We start from the raw sequence: 22,334 nt of genomic DNA on the forward strand, positions 1-22,334 counted from the left end.
CAGCTTCCAAACTTCTGTTGCATGACACATTCTCAGCATAGGCCCTTGAATGCCTCATCACTGGCAGCCTGGATGACGACGTCAGACTGCATAGCAGCTTCGAAATGCTAGGAATCGGCACATCACCTGGAATGCACAACACATCCATAATGCCAGACTTCGCATCACAAGCCCTCGTCAATGAAATCCTAAATGATGGCACAGGACCTGGTATCACAGGCTCCCTGCAACTTAGAACAGACATATCGATTCGGTTGTGCAACATCTCTTTGACGCGGATCCTTGCAATTGTCCGCAAACCAGGATTTAGGGTACTTTGTTCAGCTGGCCTAACTGGGTCCCTGTAGCTGGCCCGTGGTCCATCACAATCACACTGAACTGATGACATTGTCCCGGTCTGTCCCAACCAGATTTTCACAGTTGGCTCTTTGTTTCTTACAACTGTCTTCTACGAGTGCCAACTGGGAACAACACTGGTACACTGTTAAGACCCTCTCCGAGGTTCAGTTGGGCAATCTCTGTTACTGTCTGTTCTCTTTGTCAACAAAGAGCTACCTCCTGTTACTTGTTTACAGTTAACCTAGTATTCTCTGTGGCTTCACTCTTTTGTATTAAGCTGTTTTCAGAAGCTCCAAGAAAAAACAGATGTTGTCTCTTCCCCTGCCTCCTTGTGTTGTGTCTGGATTGTCTTAAGAACCTCTAGGACCTGGGTTGGTCACCCATGTTTTAGCTTCGTTTTAAAGTTCATATTGTATTTGTTTTAGTAAGGCTGCTTTAAGCAATGATTTTAATTAGCTTGGTTTTGTCCTATGAATATGAGGAATGTGCTGCTTGTTTAGTTAGTCTTTGCACAACATGTAATCAGTACTTTCTGTCCAAGGCTAATAACACTGTACTAGATGTGCTAGTTGTGTTTCTCGTTCAGGAAACAACGCTGCATAGTTTATTATATGAATGGTGCACTGACCCGGAAGAGGGTATTCTGGCCATGACTGGGACTCATGGTAAACGACATACAGCCCAAATGGCACTGATCTAACAGCTCCTGAGACAATTGTCATCTACACCACAGGTCGACTAGAGGTTTGGGGTTAGGGCTAATCCGATAGATCAGGCCAGGCAGAAGGGTACACCCGATATGCTCTCAGCATAGACTTAGGGCTAGGTAGGAACTTCTAGAACATCTAGAACTGTTTATCTTCTCCACCATGTTTGGAATGGTGATTAGCCTTCTTTGATCCAGCTGCCTTGTAAAGCATGAGTAAGAACACGAAAGGAGTAAGATCTGTTTTCATGACTTCCCTGGGGAGCCACAGTGTCATGTTCAGATTGCCATAATCACCCTTTACCCTGGTGGGTTTGGGTAAGGCACTGTGAGCTAGCCAAGAGTTAGGCTGACAGTTACTGATGGTGTGGATTGACTTAAGTCTCCAACGCTTTGCTGTCTGTCGTCCTAAACATGAAGTCATATTTTTGGAGTCGGAACCTCATAACAGGTGTGTGTTTATCTCATGTCCAGTGTACTCCTTCTTGATCCTAGGATTCACCATTTAAGTTTGTGGAATCCCATTGTGCCAATGTGACTTCACACCGAACACTTGGTTCAGATCCTGTTTTTTGTTTGACATTTATGTTGGGTTAATCAGGCCGTGGCAGAAATTGTTAAAGTAATAATATTACACTGCAATGGGATTACTTTCATTGCAAGTTAACAAAGTGCTTTTGGACACAGGAATAATGTCTGATATGATAATATGTTATGGTATCAGTTTTGTTAAGTGCTACATAGACTTGTAAAGGTGTCTTGGCACTAGAGAAGAGGTGAGTTCCTCAGAAGACAAAAGGTGTCATTGGGGAGACAGGCAAACTTTGTGGTTTGTCTGCAGGTTTGATGATGACTCTCTAACCTGAGTTTTCCGGATTGACGTTTCAGGGGCTGACTCCCTGTGTGCCTCCAACTCTATACAGATGCATTTACGAGCTTACAAGAGGTTTGATGTTGAGTAAAGAGAGCAGCAACAAATATTGATGTCAAAGTGCTTGTTCAGCGGTTAGAATATAGACAAAATGTGAATAACACACAGAGCCTTGATGTCAATACCCTTATAGGCTGGGACACAGGAACTGGGCATATATGAAAGAAGACAGTCAATTTTCTTTACAGGATTTTGACTTCTGTGTTTTGAAGTTGCCTCAGGCACTAAATATGATTTTTTGAGGAGCCTAAATAAATGTAGATTTATGTGGGCCTAGCACCATTCCAATGCCACATTAACGTCATTTTTTTAATGCCAATGTGGCTTTGGAAAGCCAAAAACGTAGCACCATACTTACAAAGTGGTGCAATGGTTACATTGCGTCACTTTGTCACCCCTTGCCGCACCTTATGCCTGTGCAAAGCATAATGTATGTAAGGGGGGGGTGTTCTGGCATTAAGGGGGCCGTACAAATGGCGCAGAGAAATCTATGAGAAATCTTTGTGTCATTTTTATTGGCATTTTGTAACGCCTGCTAAGAGCAGGCATTAAAAAGAGGCTCCCATTGTTTTCAATGGGCCTCTGGGTGCTTTGCTCAATTAGCATCATTATTTTTTACGCTAATCCTATGAAGCGTCAGACTAGCATAAAAAATGACAATGCTAGTCCCCCTGACTACTGCTATGGTGTGCCGAATTTTAAATACGGCACACACATGGTGGCGTTAGGGGGGTGCCAGGGGGTGCAAGAACAGTGGTGCTGCTCTAGGTGCAGCGCCACTTTTCATAAATCTGCCCCTATATCAAAAGCTAGAAGGGCTATAGGTATTTCGTGGCATCATAAGCACCTAGATGTGATGACAATCAGATGTACATCTTAGGATATACTCAAATCTGATGCATTATTGGCTGGTCAGACTAAACCAAGTCTTATTCCTCATTCGTAGGAAAAACAATGGGGCAGGTGCTCATATGTGTCAGCTCAAATTTAGCATCTCATTAATGAAAACCTGCTTGTTAATGGAAAGCTGGTGAATAATATGTCGAAATATTGGACGTCATCAACCTCTGTGCCTTCAGTACGGAGGAGATCATTTCTGGTATTCTTCAAAGTGAAGACAAACGTAGTGATAATGTCAGTGCATATGACAAAAGCTGTAATTGATGAGTAGTGCACATGTGATCCAAGTCAGAAATTAGGAAGTAGGGATACTAGTGGACTCCCTAACTCATTGCTTTAGCCAAACTCGAAAGGTGTGAAAGCTATAGTCTGGGTGAAAGATGCCAAGACGGGCTTTATAGACTCACAAGACCAGCCATCAGTACAGCATCCTCATGTTGTTTATGGAGCAGAGGGTGTAGACTGTGCCAAAGCTGCTACAAGAGCTAACAAAACCAGTGCCTTGACTCTGCTGAAATTAACTTGTGCACTGTTAGCATTCCCTTTGAGGTGCTCCTAGTGGCTAGGAGTGAGGAAGACAGACCAAACTCTTAAAATGCTACAAAAAGGATTACATATTAACATCCAATACTAGGAAAAACAGAAACAAGACATTGGATTCAGAACAACAGCTATATTGTGCTTGAGATGGAAGTGATCATGTGCAAATTTGAAATGTGATGGCTGATGAGATAATGAAGAAATAAAGTTGTAGAAATAAAAAGCTGAAAGTTGTAGTCAGTTGCCTTGAGTACAGTAGACAGAGAAGCAAGACTAACAATATGGTAGAACTGGAAAACACTACCCTGACTGATTGACTTGAGAACGTAGAAGATAAAATAAAAAGGAAAATTGAAAGATCTCTGAAAATAATATGTTGGAAGAAAAGAGCAAACATATGCTCAGTAAAATGAGCCAGAAATCAAGCATGCGGATGAAGGTTAAAAGAGGGCATACAATTTAACTGCAGGCAAGATAGTAGGGGAAGGGATCATCTAACCAAATGTTCAATTCTCCAATACCCACTAGATTTTTGAATTAAACTAAATGATAATAAGTCAAAACAAAAGTGAGTGATATACAATGATTAACTGGGTGGGGTGGGGGTTTGTGTGATTAAAAGGGAGTGAAGAGCTCCCAGGGGAAAGTAAAAGGCCTTGGATGAGTGGTGGTGGTGTTGTTTCCTATCACAGGCAAATGTTAACTCATACCTGGTCAGGCCCTTCCTTTGACCCACTAGTAATCCAGGCACCAATCCCAGTAGGAGAGAAGTGGTCCCCAGAACGAGTTTATAGTGACCACAAAAGAGGGGTTGCTCATTTCCATGCCACACCTCCAGGTGGGTACACAAGCTTCGAATAGGAGACAAAAGGGTCTGCCATCTCGGTATTAGATAGAAATGGGTACTGGCGGATTATTTGCAGTATGGCACCCACAGCACCCTCCTTAGAGCACCACTGGACCTGTGGCCAATCAGAAGGGCACCAACCCTGCTTATCTTGGACCTGAGAAAACTAGACTTGCTCTCCCAGGACAAAGAGGTGGACCCCAAGGGTCATAAGGCAGGCCTCCTGTTCAAAGTACAAAGGCATGACAGGCTACAAGAGGCCTTTCTTCCAACTGTCCAGCTCCAACTGGGCTTGCTCTGGACCGTGCTTCTGGCCTCTGCTGGACTAAGTTTCAATCCCCATGTGCTGTCTCCAAGGTTCTGGACCCTGGTTGTGTCAAAATGTACTCCTCCAAACTGAGCTGAAGTTTGAGGGTGCTCTTCCTCAGAGCTGTTCCATAACAGCAAATACAATTGAGAGGGACCTCACAGAGAAGGTATCTAGCTATATGGAGACCTATTCAGCTGCAGACTGCTGCCCTGGACTGCTAACAGATTGTGGCTATTACTTGACAGGGGCACCTGCCCTCCCAAAATAATACCCAATGTTTTAGATATACTGAGGAATTAGGCACTGCGGATTTCTTTTAAGAAGCTGTTCATGATAAATAAATATAATACTACATATTTTTCTTAAACTCCAGAGCTAGACTCCAGCCTTGATGCAGAATGCAAAAAGGAAGGTGGGACTAATTTGAAGCAGAGTCAAGATAAAGGTAAATAGTGAACTCCAGCACCTTGTTTCAGAAGAATCTGGCTTTCACAAGCACTAATTTTAAAGTTTGAGATAGTTGATTATTTGATTGCATGTGGAAAACAGCTTGGAGAAAAGTGTTACAAGAGGTTGAACATGAGATACATTATCCTACTTGGAGGTTCTAACAGAGCTGGGGTCCAGACCAGGTGACTGGAAGAGAAAATATTATTAATATCCTCGCATGACTATATGGTAAAAGCATTAGTTGAACTAGAAGTGTAGGCATAGTTTGGAAGGAAGCTTACAGTGGACCCTTACTTGTTGTGTAAGTGGCATGGTCACAACGTGTGTCCACCTTGAGTCCACTGCAAGACCACTATCAGAGGTAGAAAGGTCCCAATGTCTGGTGCATGGTGATGCAAGGAGTGAGGGGGAGAATTATCTGGCTACCTCCAGGTAGCAGTGCACTTAGAGGCATATCAGAGTAAATAATGGACTAGAACTACTAAACAACACTAAAAAAGAATATAGGAAAGGCTTACTATCAAGACAAGGAACTAAAATTGTTGTCTTCTTTTCCATCAAAATTAACCCTTATGATACTGACCTTTGACAGTCAACCACTCAAAAGGAGCAGGAATTAAAGTATCAGGTACAATTGTTGTAATGATACAAATTTGATTTATAATTTAAGGCACATAAAGGCGTTATCATACCATTTTCAGTTATATGCCCAGCCACATAACTCATTTTTAGAAATCAGTTTGGATATGTGTATACCGAAAATACAGTACTTTTTTTTCTGCTTAGTAAAAACACAATCAAGCATTAGGAACAGGGCACATACCTGTGTGATCAGTCGCTAGCTAATTCTAGGATCTTGCTTTTGAAGGCGCTCGAGAACTCCATGAGGAATAGTCGAATTCCACATCCTAAAGAAGGTAAGAAGGAGAATGAAAAATCTCAGTATTTTCCCCAGATTCATCATGGTCACTATACAATGATCTGCCTTCCACTATGATTAAAGTTCGATCCTCTGTTGGCTAATATCAATTTTACTCTTGTCGCTCAAGATATTGTCTGAAAAGATATTACGTTGGAGAACAATTACCTCATTGTTACCCCAATTATTCCTTTTAGTCTTATAGAAAGGCATCAACCGCTCTGCTGCCACAAGCATTGACATGGTGACTGACTGATGTGCTTATAAATGTAAATAAATTAGGCAATTTGTGGAAGCTCTGATATGCATACCCTCAAAAATTGTTGTTTACCCAATTCAGTGAATAAAAGCAGTGCTTAATTGGTGCACTGACAGCTCTGGTTTTGTGGGGACCTATAAGTATTTTTTTTTTTTTTTTAAGTTGACCCAAACTAAGAAAGGCAAAGGCAGAAAACAGAAAAGAAAAGGAAGTGAAAAGTAGACAAAAAAGAGACAAATGTAGAAAGCAAGGTTGGAAATTAAACTGAGATTAAGACTCAGGAAGCGTAGAGTGGCCGTAGTAAAAGACATGCGGAGGAAGCAAGACTAAGCAGGCTTGGTATTTGGCAATCCCAGCATTTGGCAGCCTCCTAATATTAATATTGGGCCCCTGCATGAATTATTACTTTGTATAAATTAAGCACAGCATAAAAGTATTGACAAAATCATAATTGAAATCTGTTGAGTATATTCACAGTCATATATGGTTTTTGCATGTTTATTATATGCATAATTTATACATTTTCCCGTATCTATGAGTGCACTTCCCAAAGCCAACCAAGGATAAGTTGCACCAAACATATATTAAATAAAGAACAAAATAATGATTACTAGTGATGTAATGAGAAATTGAAGGGTTAACCGACTTGTATAATTTCACATGGGACTTACTTAGAAGAGACAGTCACAGGTGTCTGACAGACAGGGCAGTCTTTTCTGGCCCAAGCTAAGCTCCCTGGTCGAATACTGACAGCACATAGTGCTTCAAATAGTCAGAACTGGTTCCTTTTTTTTGTTACAATAATACTGTTCACACTACACTGCCACTTCTATATCTGTGCAAGACAGCACGTACTCAATCATGCACTATTATACACAAAAGTTTACTTTTTAATAGTTGTATGAATAAATATATATACAGTGCTCAGATTATTTACCTGTAATCTTCATTACTCCGATTCTTCCTTTCTCGTTCTATTCCTAACGTCATGAAGTGGATGTGCCCATTCACTCTCCACTTCACCTTTAGAAAGCTACTTCTTCCCTTTCCATGAGAGGGAAGAAGGACAAAGAGCATGTAGCCTCTCCCATCCCTATGAACTTCCTGTGCATCACCAAGCACCACATCACCGGCTGATGAAAGAACAGGGAGGGAGGGACGTACGGAATTGGACGAGGAAGGAAGAATCAGAGTAACGAAGATTACCGGTAAGTAATCCGAGCATTACCTCCTCATCATCCTTCCTCGTCCCATTCCTAACGTCATGGAAGAATGCCCAAGCAAGACCACTTTCAGCAGCCCCAAGGAACCACAACGAATGCAAGGAAGAGCAACACAAACCATACAGATCCAACAGAGCAAAAGCCAAGAGCCAAAAAGAAACGACCCTCACCCCAGGGACAGGAACAGACCGAACCAAAAGGATCCCAGTCAGGAGGAGGAATCAGCAGCCACCAGGAGTCCCAAACCAAAGTACAGCTCAAAGCCCTGAGCCACAAGCAACCTGTAATGTGTAACGAAAGTGGTGGGAGAGGATCACGTGGCAGCCCCACAAATGTCCTGGAGTGGGACACTAGGAAATAGGCCTCAATCCCACCCGGAACCACCATGCCCAGAGCACAGGGAGCAGAAGAAATTACAGACCTAATCCAATGAAACAAGTAGAGGAAGAGGGCGACTCGCTCAACCAGATAGGATCAAAGTGGACAAAATAGGCGTTCAGAGTGGGAATACCCGGAAAACTGAGCCAGAGAATCTTCAAAAGCACAGAAAACATTCAAAAGAAACAAAGAAGGAACAGAGACCAAATGATCCCGAGGCCATAAAGGGAGAAAAAATCCCCTGTTTGCAGAGAAAGGAAAGCACCTTTGGGAGGAACTGAGAATCCAAGGAAAGGACAACCTGGTCATCAAAAACATGGAGGTAAGGACGACTGTAAACCAGAAGATAAAGCTTCTCCAAATGACCAGCAGTGGTAATAACTGCCAAAAAAACACACTGTGAGGTCAGGAAAGTAAAGGACTCAGACTCCAGGGACTCATACAGAGGGGGCTCCAATTGGGAAAGCACAAGGTAAGGTTCCAAATGGAGGATGAAGAAGGAGGAACCCCCTGAACAACTGAGCGGTCAGGCACACAGCAGAGGAGAACATCCCAGGGAGCCCAGAAAGTCCCAAAAGTGGACAAAATAGGCGTTCAGAGTGGGAATACCAGGAAAACTGAGCCAGAGAATCTTCAAAAGCACAGAAAACATTCAAAAGAAACAAACAAGGAACAGAGACCAAATGATCCCGAGGCCATAAAGGGAGAAAAAATCCCCTGTTTGCAGAGAAAGGAAAACGCCTTTGGAAGGAACTGAGAATCCAAGGAAAGGACAACCTGGTCATCAAAAACATGGAGGTAAGGATGACTGTAAACCAGAAGATAAAGCTTCTCCAAATGCCCAGCAGTGGTAAAACTGCCAAAAAAACACAATGTGAGGTCAGGAAAGTAAAGGACTCAGACTCCAGGGTCTCATACAGAGGGGGGCTCCAATTGGGAAAGCACAAGGTAAGGTTCCAAATGGAGGATGAAGAAGGAGGAACCCCCTGAACAACTGAGCGGTCAGGCACACAGCAGAGGAGAACATCCCAGGGAGCCCAGAAAGTCCCAAAAGAGCACCACTGAAGCACCAGAGTAGCAGCAGAAAAGATCCAATCAAACCCCTCCAGAGGAAACTCAAAAATTGCAGGGGAAGGGGTAGAAAGGAGACAGACTGCCCGGCACCAAGGAACAAAGGCGCTCCAATGACACCAGGTGCTTAGTCACGAGACCCGGCAAGAAGATTGAAGGGAATGGGACACCTATTGAGAAAGAACCATCACTACGAGACCCCCCCTTGCAACCTCCAAACTGAGGGACCCAACCAGGCCAGAGACCGCAGATGTGGCAGAGGGACGGGCAGAGGGATGGGCAGAGGGAACGGGCCAGAGGAAAAAACACTCCAGCTCCACAACCAGGAGACGACGCAGAAGGGGAAACCAAGCCCCCTGCATCCAAAAAAGAAGGACCACCACTGCCCGCAGCAGAGGAGCCAGGAACCATGGGAGCAGGGAAATTGTAGGAAATGCATAAAGAAGACCAAGAGACCAAGGATTGGACAGGGCAACAGTGTCCAGATCACCCCAGTGTGGAACCAGTAGAAGAAGAGGGGAAGTGTGGCAATCAAGGAAGAAACGTAGAGAACCACCACCGGAAAAACCCAGTAACGCCAGCTGAGCAAACACCGAAGGAGCCAGAACAAACTCCAAGGGGGGACAGGAAGACCCAACTCAGAAGATCCACTAGACTACTGAGCACCCCCAAAAGAGGAACAGCCTGCACCCCGAGGAGAGTGGACTCTGTTCCAGATATGAAGAGGGAATCCGGAGTCCAGGAAGGAGGACACAACCACCAGCAAAGATCAAGTCTAAGGTAGCAGAAACAGGAAAAAGGGCCGTGGAGGCACCACGTGCTGGGGTCCAGGGAAGCAAGATATGATGCACAAATGGACCCAGGTGGAAGCGCGCCCAAGGCACTAAGAGGCAACAAAGTAGCACCACAGAAACCAACCACAGGAACAGGCAACAAACAGGTAAGAAAAAAAGGGTGTGACCCACACAAAAAAACCCACCTTACCAGTAGACCGCGAAGTTACAGCCATTGCCTCGTGGAGGAGCCCCGGACTGCCAGCAGATGCTGAAGACCCAGATGAAGACAGGCACACCAGGAGGCAGGAAGGGACATCGACCCCAGAGCCACATCAAAGAAGGCACGAACATATTACAGCTGCAGAGAAGGAGCTAAGCGAGACTCGGAGGGAGAAAACAGGAAACCAAAGCTGTGCAACAGAGACACCATGGAGGCTGTGTCTGCCAGAGATACGGATGGACCAGGAACCCCAGGAATGAAGAAGACCCAACACTGGGGCCAGGACCTCGAAGGAAGTCCGGTGGGAGGGCTGTAGGCCAACTGAAGTACCCAAGTTGCCAGTGTTGGCAACCCTTGGCAAACCACGGAAGGACCAGGAAGCAGGAGCCACCAGAACGTGGAGACAGGCATCCTGAAGATTGAACCTGGACAGTAAAGCCCCGGAGGGACCAGCAAATCACCAAATGTAAGGTGGTCAACCGGAAGAGTAGGGTTGAGGATACCAACATAAACCGCAGGTCGGTGAGTATCCAAAATTCCCCGGTGACTTCCCCGACCAGGAAGACACGGGGAAGCAACTGCAACCCCCCAATAGAGGCAGAACAGTGAGAAGGGCCTGTTCCAAGACTAGGGAGGTGATGCCATCTGCCAGGGCCAACTACTATACATGATCCCGAGGACAGGAAGTCTGAAGGAAGGGAGAAACGTCCAGAAAACACTGAGGGTCACTACCTGAAGAGCCCAAATGCCAGAGACTGAAGTTAACAAAACAGGGAAAAACTGCCCCAGTCCCCCCCTAAAGGACAAGAAAGGGGGAGGGTGACAAGGCAGGAAGGATGTAAAGGTCTTCCTGTAACAAAGAGACGGGACGCACTCTCCGACTGAGGACCCAGAAGCAGAAAACCGGACCAAGTGGCCTGGGAATCAGGCTGTTGCGCCCTAAACTGCTACATACACCACTTATCGCCATCCCAGGACCCAGGCGCTGACAGAAGGGTAGAACACATCACTGACTGCAGAAAGTCTTCCTGAGGACCCTCATTTGTGCCTACTGGATGGGCGGAGCCGCATGTCTGTCTCCGACGTACCTTTGTACCCCTGGTGGGGGAAGCCTGCTGTGGGGAATCCCCTGCCTGGGGTTTGCTGGGGAGAAAGGACAGTCGCATGGGCAATAGTGGGCACCAGCTGTCTCCACCAAAGGGGCAGGGCCAGGCCCAGGCCTAGGCCAATTCCAAAGAGCCCAGGACCCCCAAAGAGTATGGAAGAGGAATCAACCTCCCAACCCCAAAGATGAAGATGATGCCATGTCAAAATAGAACTGGCAGTCACAGGAGCCAAAGCCCAAAGGGAAACAAAGGCAATGAAAATAGAAACTGAGACTGAACCTCCATAAAAGACAGTAAAACAGAAAGTCAATACAGTCCTGAAAGGCAGCAGAGAGGGATTGAAAACCGTGACCAAAGACTGAAAAGCACAATTGCCAAAAATCACAGAATGTAAGGAAAGATGGAGGCCAGTGGGAGACCCAATGAGAGAAGCCTCCACCTTTCATCAAGAGGAACAGAGACCCTCACAGGAGCCCGCCACATCCAAGGTCACCTAAGAAAGCCCCCTTAGCCAAGGCATAAGCTGGGAACCAGAACAGCTTTTTTGTTTTCAACAGAAGCAGGAGACTACAAGGAGGACACAGAGGACCAGAAGTTACCCACAGCTGATAAACCATAACCTGGATACGCACACCATAAACCGGGGGTGACGACATCAAACCGCACCAACACACACCCCTGAAGGGGCATGATAGTGGAAAGATGGCGAATATACAGAGTGCCTGTCGCCATGATGTAAAGCAGCAGAAGAAGACAACACCAGGAGGATAGGAACATCCAAGAAGCCTAAAGCTCCCCAAGATAAAGAAGTGGAATGACCATGACAGACCTGGAGAAGAACCCCCAACTTCCAGTGGGAGAGATAGTGAATACAACCATTAAGATACATACGACTTGTGTCCAATGACTCACAAATATTGTACAACATAGGAGAGTATATGCATTTTCAATGTTCCCACTTGAGATTTGAAAGAGACAAAAATAATGCAAAGGTTCATCAGAAGTAGTATACAAACCCACCCTCCAGGAGAGACTGTGGCCTTAATGCAGTGTGCCAGAACAAAGCTGCCCAGAGGCAATATTTGTGAGGTGTCCAAAAACAGCTACATCAATTACCTAAGGGGCCGACGTGGCACAGAGAACCCCAGAAGTCAGTGCCTGTGCCTGCCACCCAGCAGTAGAACACGCCAAGGCAATGTGGTGTAAAGTGAAAGGCCCCAGGGGGAGCAACAATAGTGCTAAAGAATCCAAAACACCCCCTTTCTTCAATAATGAAGACAACATTAGCCCTTCAACAAGCAACGGCACCCCAGCAAAGGCTGTGCTTCCTGCTGGTCAGCGTGGAGCTGCTGCAAGCAGCTGCGGAAGAGCTGAACCAGAGTTAAACATGGAATGCTTTACAAATCTGCATGTCATTCTGGCACAGGAATCCTGCCAATGTTCTCTGCATCACTCCCATGTGCAAACAAAGCAAGCACCCAGCTCTGGTCTAGGCCACCCTCCTGTCACTTCCCTCAGCAGCCTGGGAACAGTGGGGGGTGGGGGGGGGGCAGAATGAGGCAGATAGCCAGGCCACTGGCAAGGGAAGCAAACAGAGGCGGCGCCAAAGCAGCCACCCAGACAAGCGCAGTCACTCTACTGAGAACAGCACAGGGAAAGACAGCCACTTGGCCAAGCAGAATCCTCCATCTTATGGCAACAAGGAACCGCGACCAGGCCCAGTGGGGAGGATACCGTCCAGGGGCACAGCTCCCCCAAATACCCCCCCCCCACCCCCCCCCCCCCCCCACACACAGACTGAAAACAGAAATGCAGCGCCCTGGCAGCTGCAAATCAAAGGCAAATTAGCGGCGCCCATGCAGCCGCAAATCAAAGGCAAATTAGCGGCGCCCATGCAGCCGCACAGCATCAAGACAGGAAAGCAGGCCAGGATAGAAAAACAAATACCTGAAAGCAAAATGCTCAGAAGAGTGGGCCCCAAAAAAGCACAGGAAGTTCCTAGGGATGGCAGGGGCTAGATGCTTCTTGTCCTTCTTCCCTTTCATTGAAAGGGAAGAAGTCCTTTTCTACAGGTGACGTGGGGAGTAAATGGGAACATCAACTCCATGACATTAGCAATGGGAGGAGGAAAGATGCTGAGGAGGTAATATGTAACTTTATTGATCTTGATATAATGTGTTTCACTGTATGATATCCTTGTATTAAAAATAATCAACAGTCTCGCTGTTTGGACAAGAGCATGACTCAGTGGTCAGCATTTGGGAATGTATCCCTCCACTCTACTGTCCCCAAGTAAGCAAAATGAGTTCCACCACACGGGCTGACTCACGTTCAACTACCTAGCTAAAAATCATATCATGCTAAACACCGTATCGTTTTCGGTGTGCAGTATCTTAATTAGAGTTCCTGAAAAATGCCTGGGTATTGGTCTTGAAATATCTATATTACCATTTGAAGTATATCAGTCTCTTTCTACACGCACATCTTTCTTCAATGTCTACCAAATTCATTTATTTTGGGTACCTGATTGTCCACATGAGGTGAAGCCACCGAGGTAGGTAAGGCTGAGTAAATCATGTATTCAACTGCAGAGAGGAGCCCACTTCCAGCACGTCCTTGCAGGTAGACCTCCAACCGCAACTGATAAGTTTTCAATTAAAATCCTCCAGGAGCCCGGCCAGAAGATTGGACACATTACAAAAGTAAACACAGGTGGACGAGGTAGGTACCGCACTATACTATCAGTAGGACTACGAATAACAATCAACATATTTACACTGACATGTTTCTTTTTCTCAAACCCTTCTTTAAAACCAACCTGATAAACGTGTGTGATTTTAGGGAAGACTTTAACGCAAATTTTAAGTTGGTTATTTCAAAAGTCCAAAGATTAAATATATTCATTTTATTCAGAGTGATAGTATAAATCCAATATATCTTGAAGTTTCGCCATATTCCAAGGGCCATTTCTTCTCGCTTGCCAAATTTAACTCGTGGGTTTACGAATTTGTTTTCAGTAAATTTACGACTTCCACAAAACATTCTACCAGTACTTAGGCGCAACCGTGAATCTGGCAGAACACAAGGAGTACTCGTATGAGCAGCGACTTCCGCAATACTACTTAAACAGATTTGCAATTTGTATAAAGTCCGAAGGTATTGGAGTGCTTTACATAAGCACCAGTTACCTTACACAAAGACGCACTAATTTGAGACAGGGACATTAATGGATTTGCCCAGGACCACAGTATTTTGAACCGACGCCGAGTCTCGAATCTGGTTCCCCAGTTCCGAATTAGGCAGCTCTGGCCGTACCACCGCCCCATCTTTATTCTCGCCTGTATGCATGTTTACGCTCGCGGTTGTTGCTCTGGGGATTACATTTCTAAATTCAATACGTATTCTGAATAGTTCTCCTACACAACAAGGCCCCGCCCCCTCTCCCCCTCCGACTATGTAATCTCGTTTTAAGCAACTACGTTCACTAATGTATAATAATAAATGTATATGCTATGTGATTGAATATAACCTTTTCTCTTGTTATTTCCGTTTAGTAACAGAAGATGGCAGCCTAAGCTCACAATAAAAAGTACCCATACATGAACACAATGTAGTTAATGAGCGCAATCACGGTACAGAAAATTAAGAATAACAGCTGTACGTAGAGTTCACTTTCTCAACTATAAGACTAATGCCACTTTCTGAACATATGTGAGATTTGAAACTTGATGACTTTTATCAATGCACCTCACAGAATATGTAAGCATCTGCCCTGAGCTGAGGTATAGGTATCTTTTTTGGTCCGTCTGGAGCAAGGTTTAACGGTTTTCTAGAGCTCAGGTAAACACAGCCAGAGTATTAAAAAGCAAAATGGAGAGAGGAGTTCCTTCTATTCTGTCCCTAATGAGAGTCAGTGGTTGCAGCTGGGGTAAACTGCACTCATTTTTGTGAACCAGCACTTATTTTTTCCTCAGCAGGTTTTAACCCAGAGCAAGAGAGAGAGAAAAACCCAAAAGAAGAAAAGAAGAACGAGGAGAAAAACAGTTATCAAGGGAGAAAGAGGGGATGAAAAGGAACCCACAAGAGCGAAAATAAGGGGCAGGAGGTGTACGGTGGTGAAAGAAAGAGGCACAATTGACTGAAATCTCAAGATTCACTAACAGACACAGCTCTTCATGCTCCGAGAAACGTAGGGGGATCACTGCAGAGTAAAGAGAGGAACCTGTCCCCTTGATAGTAGCATTAACGCTGCTCCTCGTATAGACCCCGGAACTGTATGACCTGTATTTGCTGCGGCCACCCACGCGGAGACGTTTTAGGGCATGGGCAAAGTGGCAACTGCCCAGGGCCCCCACGTTCCAAAGGGCCCCTCTGGGAAAATGAACTTATTCTATAATACATTTTTGTATCTTAACCTTTATTGCACAATTCAGTGTTTAAGGCAACAAAGAGCTTGTATTCGAAAAAAAATTGATAATTAAAAGTTGATCCAAACAGGGACCTCCAAAGTATTTCTTGCCCAGGGCCTCCAAAATCCTTAATATGACACTGCGCCCATGTATGGCTTTCCTCAAACCACAAGTACCAAAACCAACGTTTTCCTTGTACTGTAAAAGTCTTTTTTATGCAGGGGCAAATGTAGCGAGAGGGGTGGGGAATATAATAGGAACACATCAGCCAGTGTGGAACAAAAGCTTGAAGAAAGACAAAACGTAAATATAGTCATCGATCTTAGTCAAATGACAATGACAGATATCTAGACAAAGGTGTTGAACAAGGGCCTGGGATTCTTCCCGATCCCAGAGGTGACTTATTCCAACTCCAGACTGAGGCCCTGATTTATACTTTTTTTACGCCGCATTACCGTCATTTATTGACTCAAAGCGGCGCAAACGTACAAAATACAGTTGTATATACTCGTGCCCTACGGTAACTATAACTCGCGCCCTAGTTTGTATAAAAAATGAGTTTTTTGCTTTGCTAAATACTTTGGGGCTGTTTGATTAATTTTTATGATGATTTCCAATAAACAACGGTGGTCACTTCATCTGCTGCCTGGAAAATTCTTGGGTGATACTTCAAGCAGGGATGGGGGGGGGGGGAGTGAGAAAAAAAGCAGGGGTCCCAAAACGCATTTTTCCCAATCATTTTTCAATAGAGAGTTTGAACCATGCTGGTGCTCAAAGCACTGGATGGAATTACACCAAATTTAGCAGAAACTTAGCTCTTGGTCCAAAAAGAGGCCTTTTTGCTATTTGGTGTAAATCTGTTAAGTAGTTTTAGAGAAATTAAAGAAAATCCATATTTGTGTATTTAGGGATGCAAAGGGTTTGTGAACCCTCCCGATCTCATGCTGAGATCTGATTGGCTGTCAACACTTCAACTAGGAAGTGTTGGCAGCTATGTAGGACCTCTGCTTCAGCCAAGTCCCAGAAAAAAAAGTGTTAAATAAACTAAAAGGGGCCAGTGTAGAGTCACACAGACCCCTTAGCTCTGGTGCTGGAGTCCCAAAGGGACCCCCGCAGAGTTAAAAAGTATTTTTTAAAAATGTTAAATGTGGGGGGGGGCCTATGTGCCCCCCGCTGCCCAGGATCCACCATGTCTGGGGGGGGGGGGGTGGGGGGGGAGGAAGGCACATGGCCCTCCGCAGCTCCGGGAACCACCACCTCCCAGGGCTTTAAATTAATATGTGGGGGGCCGTGTGGTGCCCTGCAGCCCCATGGGCCACCACCTCTCCGGGGCTCAAATCAAATTGAATGCGGGGGACATGGCCCCTCTGCAACCCTGGGGACCGCCACCTCCCGGGCGCTATCAATTTGTAAAGTGCGGGGGTGCGTGGTCCCCCCTGCAACCCCAGGGACCACCACCTCCCAGAGCAACAATCAAAATGTGAAGGGGGTCTGTTTCATACCCCCAAACCCGGGGACCACTATCTCCCGGGGACAAAGGTCATTGGATGGGGTCACATGGCCCCCCTCGAGGAGCCATAGATGCCCCTGGGGGGCTTTTGCTTTCACAGCTCCCACCTAGAAAAAGCAAACAAAGTCCAATGCAGAAAGTGGAGTTTTCATAATCAAATATGCATGCAGGGAAGGCAGATGAAAACATTGCTCCCACCGGACATGGGGAACCGGCTAGGACCACGAGGGCCTCCATGCTCCCCTGTGGTCCTGTTACTGTCTCTCTCTTCCATCCTATAATGGGATGGAAGAGAGAGAGAGATAGTCATTGAAATGGTCTCTCCATTCAATCACTGCATAGCACAGGTTAGCTGTGACATAATGGTTAAGGTCACAGGCCCTCACACTGAAAGTTGAGGGTTTAGTCCAGGTGTGTCTGTGGTAATTTTCCTACTTTAATTTGTTTTCAATGTAGAAATGCAGCTTAAGGGTAATAATGTAAGGTGATCTCACTGTTTTTAATTGACAAATACATTTTTGTTTTCAATTTGTCAAGAAATAGCTCATTCTAAGTATATATCATTCACCAAAGCCTAAAAACTTGTCTCTCACTCTCCTCACTCTCTTTCTCTCTCTCTCTCAATTTCTCTTCTTCTATCTTTTACCCACTCACACCTTTATGCACCCACTCACATACACTCTCAGAAACTCACCCACTCACAGACCCACACAGACCCTTGTTCACCCACTCACAGCCCCACTTAGACCCTTACGCACCCACTCACAGACCCATTCAGACTCACAAACCCACTCAAACTCTCACACACCCACTCACAGACCCACTGAAACCCTCATGCACCCTCTCATAGCCCCACACAGAAACTGACGCACCCACTAAGACACTGATGCACCCACTCTCACACCCAGACAGACACTCACAGCCACTCTCATCCCCAGAGACACCTATTCTCACACCCAGAGAGACAGGCTGCAGCTAACTTGTGCTGCACAAGGACCTTTGGCCATGCGCAGGACGGGGTTGGGTGGTTAGGGGGATTGGCCGCAGGATCTGGCCACAGGCCAGGCTCTGCGGCCCACCACTGTCATGCACAGCCTTTGGCCGTGGGTGGCGGTGATTGGATTAACATATTGTAATGAAAATTGCTTTATGTTGAAATATACATAGAAATTCACTGAACAAAACCCAAAGGTTACAGGGACATTATAGTTAGGAAATAGAATAAAAAAAATAAAATAGAAATTCACTTAAAACACCAAAGGTTACAGGGACGTTATAGTTAGGCTCACATTTTAATCGTACCACACCTTAGAAATTCACCAGTTATAGCTATCTTGTGTCCTAAGGTAACTATAATGCGTGACCTCGCAGTGCATTTCTAATTACCCCACAAATTAAAGCACTCATATCATTTTTGATATGGTCATTGATAATGCCACTGTAACATCTGCAGTAAAGTTATTGATCAGATAACTGGGCACAAGTTATAGTTATCTTAAGGCACGAGTTATCAAGTTATGGTTATTTGAGGTAACTAGCTATAAAAGGTGAATTTGTAAGGTTTGGTATGTTTAAAATGCGAGCCTAACAATAGCGTCTCTGTAACTTTTGTTTTTTTAAGTACATTTCTATGGTTTTAAATCTATCTATCTATCTATCTATCTATCTATCTATCTATCTATCTATCTATCTATCTATCTATCTATCTAGATATAAATATTTATCAGTATCTCAAGTTGACTAGTAACTTGCATGCACTCAGGGCTGGTGCTTCTGCTACGTGGTGGTGAACCCATGATATCCGTGTTTCTGTATCCAAAAGGACAGACACAAAGCATTACGGGATCATTTGCCAATTTTCATTTATTGCCAGTAGATTTGTTTCAGCTTCCACCTTCCTCAGTACTAGCCAAGCAACATGGTACTGCACCAGTGATTTTCAATTCCAGAGATGACATTTACATTAGTTAATTAATAGTCACACTCAAAAGAGGTCTTCTGCCATCCTTTTTGATATTCACAATCCATGGCAGCCATTTCTGTGTGTCCTTTTCCTCTATAATCCCCAATGGCAGCATTTGTGCTGTGCCCTTAGTTTCCAATGCACAACAAAAGACACCATAGTTTAACCTGCCTATTATGAATATACAGTGCCACAAATGCTGGTTGATTGATATCACACCGTTTATAATCATGCAGTCCTCTTTACACTTTATAGTAACAATTATATGCATTCTCAAATGTGGCAACTTCCATGTTATTTGACATTTATAGAACGATTACCCTGCCACTGCTGTGATATTTGATTTTCAGGCGCAGCACACGCAGGAGTCGGACCAATGGCCATACTGCCAGAAATTTGAATAATTGCCAATCAAATCAACTGATAAAAGGTATTAACCATTAGAAGACATTATCTTAGCGTATATTTTGATTCAACCTCAATGGAACCGGGCCTGTATGGATACAGCGGCACAGTCACATCCAGGTACTATGTTCATAACAGGTGATCCATTCCTATTATAGGAAACTCCCTTCCCACCCTCCTCAGGGAACCACACCACGTTAAAGCAAAGCCGTGTACCCTATTTATGGGAAAAGATGAGCGGACAATGGGACCGCTAGTAAGGAGCTCAGAGCCCAGTGGGAGGCGAGCCTGACTGCTGAATCTCAACTATTCCTCTCCCACTAGAGACAAACTAATTCCCATCGTATTATGATAACATCTTAATGGGTTAGTCAAGGAAGATCGTGGTGATCTAAAGTCATTTTTAGCATGTTCCATAAAATCCTTTAATATCATGTCCAAGAAAATTGCCAGGGGTTGCAACTCCCTCTCTTTTTCTCCCTCCGGAGGGCCATGCTCTCAGCATGTGCCCCTCTGATAACCTCTTGCCCCCCCTTCAGGCTTAAAGAAGGAAGAGGGGACTGCCACCTTATTGATTTCTTGCCACATAATTTAGTCAATCCTGCCACATAATTTGGTTCTCCTCTGCTGCATAATTCCAGTGGCCTTACACATCACCACTGTCTGTATTTTCCTCTATGCATTCATACTTTATATTACTGAGTACTGTGAAGATACCATTAGAGTGCTACAGAAAAAACTAAGGGCCATATTTACAAGCAGCTTGAGCTGCCAGTGCTTCATTTTGTTTTACGCACTGACGGCACAGGCTGCAGGCCCATATCTACTTTGCGTGGCTTTACATGGCCTTCTGGATATGGAGTAAGGCAATGTAGCACAAGTCACTGCATTGCCTTATTCTGCGTCAAAGAAGCATTCCTTGGGTGTTGCATGGAGTGTTCCCACCCAACATCCATGGATTTTGATTCATTCACAGATTTTCAAGGATTTATAAACCTGGGAATGCGTCAAAAGGCAATGCCTTCCTAGAGGAGCCACAACGAGGAGAAATACCTTTATTTCTCCTTGTTTTTCCATTGTCTATGGGTGCTGCATTCTGCAGCATACTTAGACAGAGGAAAATGCCTCTTATGATTGTTTTTATGCTGGAAGGTGTTCCTTCCTGCACAAAAACAATCACCCCAGCAACGCAGCCACTCTTGCACCATGGTGCAAGGGTGCCTGTGTTGACGCATGGCAGCCCATTGTGCACCAGTGCAGGGAAAAAGGATGGGAATGCTCCATATCTTATAGATACAGCACGTTCCTTCCCTTTTTTTATGCAAGCAAGCACAGCAAGAAGGTTTGTGGTGCTGTCCTGTGTCAAAATATTGTAAATATGCCCCTTATTGAATAGGGGATATAGAGGTAGATATTTATTTGACCTTTATATCTCATAACTGCAGTTTTAGTGCACCAAGAAAACATTGTATTGGTGAGCGTGCACTTTGGAAACATCACGTAATTTAATTTCAAAGATAAATTTCTATAAACATCATGGCATCAACTTGAGTTTTGGAAACATTCCATTATACATTTTTGAGGACTTACGTCAGACGTTTAATGTTGGGGCATTTTCTGAGACTTTCAGTGAGCTTCTGGGCTCCAGTGTCAGTTATTCGGTTGTACTGCAGGCTGAAAAATGAAAAAAACACTGTTTAGAACACTTTCTAAAAAAAAAACACTGTGCCATTTATCTTAAGGATACATCCAAAATATGAATAAAGATTCCTGCAGGATCGTAACTTTATTTAAAAAAAAAAAAAAAGAAAAAGCCCGCGGGTGTTTCAAATGTAATAAATTTGGCCACCGAATGGGTCATGTCGTGGGGGTCTTCAATATTATATATATGGGGAGGTGGGCGTGAATGGGGTCTTTTTCAGTCCTGAGATCAAAATGTTGTGCTCAACAGTGTAAAGTGCGATTGACAGATGTAATAGGATTCAGGAAATTACACTGTTGACATTTCCAGCCATTCTGAGATCATTAATCCCAAGTAAGAGATGCAAATACAATGGATTTGTGGATATTAACAGCAGAACAAATACCAACACAATCTAGGCATGGGTTCTTTTTAATGGAGGGTGCTCCCTCAGGACCCCACCTTCCTCTACCCACCCTGCCAGTGGGCATTTTGCCAACTGCATCTGCTGCATTGAATGTTAATGTGGTGTAGTGTGGGTCAGAAATGCACATCTGCAGCAGTGGTGAAACATTAGACCCCCCAGCCCCTGGTGTGCGGGGTGGGGAGGCGAAACCCAGCGGGCTGCCACATTGTTGTGGGCCCCTGGCCTGAAACCTCCTGGCTGGGTCCTCGGGGTGAGGGGGTCGCTCTGTGTATTTTGCAAGGGGGGCCCTTAGGTTTTATTACACCACTGGTCAGGAGGGAGGATGCTGCAGCACAAAGGCTATGTACTGCCACAATGTTGTAATACTTGACAGATGGGGCAATGTCTAAGGCTAAAAAAGAGTCAGTATTGGACTGGCGTGTTGGCCACTCTAGTACTCTGGCATTGCCAGATGGGGTCTTTTTTTGGTTCAATCACAACCCACAGGACTGGAAAAAACAGCCCATACTTTGTCTTTTCAAACTGACCCATCTGGCTGTGCCAGAATATTGCTAGGCCAGGCCAACAAAATAAGAAGCCTGTTTTTGCTGTCAAGTTAAGAGCAGGAAGAAAACTGCCATGAGTGCACAGAGCCTGTCCCAAAGTCATTCTCAAGATTCATAGAACCCAGCTGCTTCAAGAGTGCTTTTAGGATCTTCTGTCCACCAGTGCCTAGAGGGCTTACATCAACTGGCATGGTACATTTAGGGCTCGATTTGATTTGCACTTGAATTTGAGTAAGGACACTACATTCTAGGTCTGTGGATGTTCCTGTAGAACAGGACCGGCAAATCAGCACCTGCAGTGGACTGCAGGAGTGTCACAGACTAAAATGCAAACAAAGATAGTGGCCCTACCTGCCCACTGGTTGAGCAGTAAATTATAGCAATAATCAGGGTTCAGTGGGCTCCCTGATATCAACGGG

The 22,334-nt window shown here is 44.8% G+C and overlaps 1 protein-coding gene across 2 annotated transcripts in view; it reads right to left on the bottom strand.

The window, feature by feature from the left end:
- CIITA (class II major histocompatibility complex transactivator) overlaps positions 1-22,334 on the bottom strand; it is a 249,070-nt gene that overhangs the window by 7,061 nt on the left and 219,675 nt on the right. For both annotated transcript variants that reach the window (XM_069210170.1, XM_069210169.1), the window contains exons 20-21: positions 20,853-20,936; positions 5,847-5,931 (exon numbers count right to left, since the gene is read on the bottom strand). In XM_069210170.1, coding sequence (XP_069066271.1) covers positions 5,862-5,931; positions 20,853-20,936 — 154 coding nt within the window. In that variant the 3' untranslated portion in view covers positions 5,847-5,861. The remainder of the gene's footprint in view (positions 1-5,846; positions 5,932-20,852; positions 20,937-22,334) is intronic.

Source organism: Pleurodeles waltl, chromosome 10, assembly GCF_031143425.1.
Source record: "Pleurodeles waltl isolate 20211129_DDA chromosome 10, aPleWal1.hap1.20221129, whole genome shotgun sequence".
NCBI classification, from domain to species: domain Eukaryota; kingdom Metazoa; phylum Chordata; class Amphibia; order Caudata; family Salamandridae; genus Pleurodeles; species Pleurodeles waltl.